This window comes from Medicago truncatula, chromosome 7, assembly GCF_003473485.1.
Source record: "Medicago truncatula cultivar Jemalong A17 chromosome 7, MtrunA17r5.0-ANR, whole genome shotgun sequence".
NCBI lineage: Eukaryota > Viridiplantae > Streptophyta > Magnoliopsida > Fabales > Fabaceae > Medicago > Medicago truncatula.
This window is the reverse complement of record NC_053048.1, coordinates 20,808,274-20,812,021: the sequence shown is the minus strand read 5'-3', so window position 1 is coordinate 20,812,021 and position 3,748 is coordinate 20,808,274. Positions and strand designations below refer to the sequence as shown.

The 3,748-nt window shown below is 30.3% G+C and overlaps 1 protein-coding gene across 1 annotated transcript; it reads left to right on the top strand.

The window, feature by feature from the left end:
• The first annotated feature begins 400 nt into the window (after nucleotides 1-400).
• Nucleotides 401-2,778, top strand: LOC25481431 (expansin-B15). The gene is made up of 4 exons (XM_013586082.1): nucleotides 401-593; nucleotides 1,411-1,523; nucleotides 1,679-1,857; nucleotides 2,448-2,778. The coding sequence occupies exons 1-4, from the start codon at nucleotides 401-403 to the stop codon at nucleotides 2,776-2,778; spliced, it is 816 nt and encodes a 271-aa protein (XP_013441536.1).
• The last annotated feature ends 970 nt before the right edge of the window (nucleotides 2,779-3,748 follow it).

Here is a 3,748-nt window from a genome sequence, read left to right as displayed (position 1 = left end):
AAAAAGTTACTTCTAATTTTAGTTCATGCTCAACCAAAGTTTGTTTAATTATCCTTAAACTCTTCACCTATCTATATATGTATTTAAATGATTTTAGATTTTTTCTCCACTTATCATATTATCTAATATTGAAATAGGTAATTATTGTGGGACATATGGAGTTCTTTTTTTTAATTTACATCAAAAAAATATTGAAAAAAAAATATTTTTTTTTATATGTATTTTTTCCAGTCAACATATTTTCAATTTACAAAAAAAAAAATTCAATTTAGATAAAAAAAAATTTATTTTCAAGTAATAAACTAAGCACCTCGATCTATAAATACCACACTATAGCCACAACTTGTTCACCACCATTGAGTATTTACTACAACCATAATATAAGTTGTGTTGTGAAAGTATGGCTCTTACTTTGGCACACACATTCTTTCGTATACTCTTATTTGTAGGTTCACTCTCAATATTCCTAGTGACCCCTTCCTCTTGTCTTAAACCTAGGAAGCTTCTTAATGCCACTTCATACTTCTCTTTTGAAGATTTCTCATCTTCAGAGGCTACTTTCTATGGATCTCCTGACGGTGATGGAAGTGAAGGTATATATATATATATTACAAATATTTGTCGCATATAGTTTTTCCTTGATTAAGATTCAATTAGTGTAATCAAATTATTTTTGAAATTGTTTTAAGGGTAAATACCTCTTTTCGACCCGGTAATATTTGCGAATTTCGATTTTAGTCCCTGTAAAAAAAAGATTTAGATTATGTCCCTGTAATTTCAGATTCTTCCACTTTTGGTCCCTCCTTTCATCACGTCAGCAGAATCTACATAAATTACGTCCCTATAATTTCAGATTCCTCCCACTTTTGGTCCTTGTAATTTCAGATTACTCCACTTTTGGTCCCTCATTTTACGTGCCATGTATGCAGATTCTGCTGATGTGGTGATGTGAGGGACCAAAAGTGGAAGAATCTGAAATTACAAGGACATAATCTAATTTTTTTTATAGGGACTAAAACCGGAATTCGTTAATATTACAGGGACGAAAAGAGGGATTTACCCTCGTTTTAATGGCTATATAGGGTTAATAGTGCTTTTCACTCCTGTAATATATGTCATTTCTAGTTTTTCCCCTTATAAAATTTTCGATTTGATTTGCACCCTTGTAAAAAAATTATTTTCCGAAAAACACCCTTAATATGCCATTCAAAAACCAAAATTTCTTGAAAAAAAATCTGAAAATGGCCTAATAGGGGTGTTTTCCAGAATATTTTTTTTTTTACGAGGGTGAAAATCAAACCCAAAATTTTATAGGAACGAAAACCGAAAATGACATATATTACAGGAATGAAAAACACTTTGCTCAAAATAAGGAATGAAAAACACTATTAATCCAAAATAATTATGTAGGTGGTGCTTGTGGATATGGAACTGCTGTTGGGATGCCTCCATTCAACTCATCAATATCAGCCGGAGCCCCTGCTATCTATCAATCGGGCAATGGATGTGGTACATGTTATCAGGTCTAACAATTAATACAATTGGCCTAAAAAAACATTAAAATGTGGTGAATTTTTATGAACAATATTGTATAATATTAGTATTTTACTTATTGCAAAGTTGATACATATTTTTATTAATAATACCAATATTGAGTACATTGTGTTGTGTTTTTCAGGTGAAGTGCACAGGAAATCCTGCTTGCTCAGGCAACCCTGTTACTGTAGTTATTACCGATGAGTGTCCTGCTTGCGATCATGATTTTGATCTGAGTGGTAGAGCTTTTGGTTCCATGGCACGTCCAGGTCAAGCTGACAACCTACGCAAAGTTGGGAGAATTCCCGTTCAATATACACGGTACACTCTCTTCGTTTCTGTTTAAGTGTTGACGGTTTTAAAAAAAAATTAGTTAATATTACGATTATTATAATTATTTTTTTCTTTTATTATTATTATATTGAATAGTCAAACGCATCATAACAAATACAAAAAAAAAAATTAAATAGAATAAAATTCATTTATTTTTTTAGGCTTAATAACAGTTTTCGCACCCTAACTTTTACGAATTTACGATTTTAGTTCTCTAAGAAAAAAAACTACAAAACTGCCCCCTAAATTTTACAACTGTAGCAGTTTTGGCTCCCCAAGACCAATTTTTGGTAAAAACAAAAAAAAAAAAAAAACGTGGCATCTCATTTAGGGTGTCACGTCAAAGTAGACTGAGTCAAAATTGGCTTTGGGGCCAAAACTGTCACATATGCAAAACTTAAAGGGCAGTTTTTTAGTTTTTTTCTTAGGGTCAAAATCGCAACTTTGAGAAAGTTAGGGAACTAAAACTGCTATTAATCCTATTTTTTATTGCTAAAAAATACAAACAATTTCAACTATTTTTTCTCCAAATATATAAATGTCAATTTCTCCAACATCATATACTTTTTTTTCTGCAGAGTTCCATGCAACTACCCTGGAGTATCAATAACATTCCGTGTGGATCCCGGATCCAACCCAGATTATTTTGCTACCTTAATTGAATATGAGGATGGGGATGGTGATCTCAAATCAGTTGAACTTAAAGAAGGACTTAACTCATCAACTTATGAAAGCATGCAACGATCATTTGGTGCTGTTTGGAAATTAAATAAAGGGGCACAATTGATAGCACCATTTTCTCTAAGGCTAACACAAATTGAGTCTGGCAAGGTATTTGAAGCAAAGAATGTGATCCCAGTAGGTTATAAGCCTGGTCAAACTTTTAGAGCAGTAGGGAATTTTATTTAAGCACAAAATGTTTGTGCTCGCAATATTAGCTTAGTGTTATGTATCCTACTCAATTAAGTCACCTAATTGGATTTTGGAGTCTTATGTACTCGATTAATAATTAATAATAAAATTATGTCAGTTGTTATGTCAATTATTATAAATTTCTAAGTTTTTAAGGGGCATAAATATCCACCTTAATTACAAATTTACCACAAATAGTTTTTTTTTTTTTTTTTTTTTTCTGAGGATACCACAAATAGTTAAAATCTATATATCAATTTTATTAAGGTTAATAGGTCTTTACCCCTGTAATATAGGTCATTTCTGGTTTCTGTCCTGTAAAATTTTTATTTTGATTCACCCCTGTAAAATATTTTTGTTTTGATTTACCTCCATAATAGGCCAAACAAAAACCAATTTTATTTTTTTTTCAAAAAATTTTCGTTTTTGTTTGGCCTATTAGGGGGTAAATCAAAACAAAAATATTTTACAGGGGTGAATCAAAATAAAATTTTTATAGGGATAAAAATAAAAAATGATCTATATTACAGGGGGTAAAGACCTATTAACCTAAGAAACCTTTTATTAATTATATAATGGAATAATTCGGTAAATATATCATTACACATTTATTGAAATTTTCAAAAGAAATACCAGAATTCTTGTTTTCTATTTTATATAATTTTTTTCTTGTATCCTCTGTTCATTACATGTAATATTATATAATAAAGTTATTGTTGTTTGGTCAATAGAATATATAATAATTAGAATGCTAATCATTGCTTTTGGGACATTGGATAGAGGGATAAAAATAAAAATATAGCATTGGAAAATTGTGAAAAGTGATAAATTTAAGGTTAAATTGCATTTTTGGTCCCTTAACTATTTAGGTACTATCACTTTGGTTCCTTAATTGAAATTTGATTTATTTTGGTCTCTTAACTTCACTCCGTTACACATTTTGGTCATTTCCGTTAGTTTTAATTCA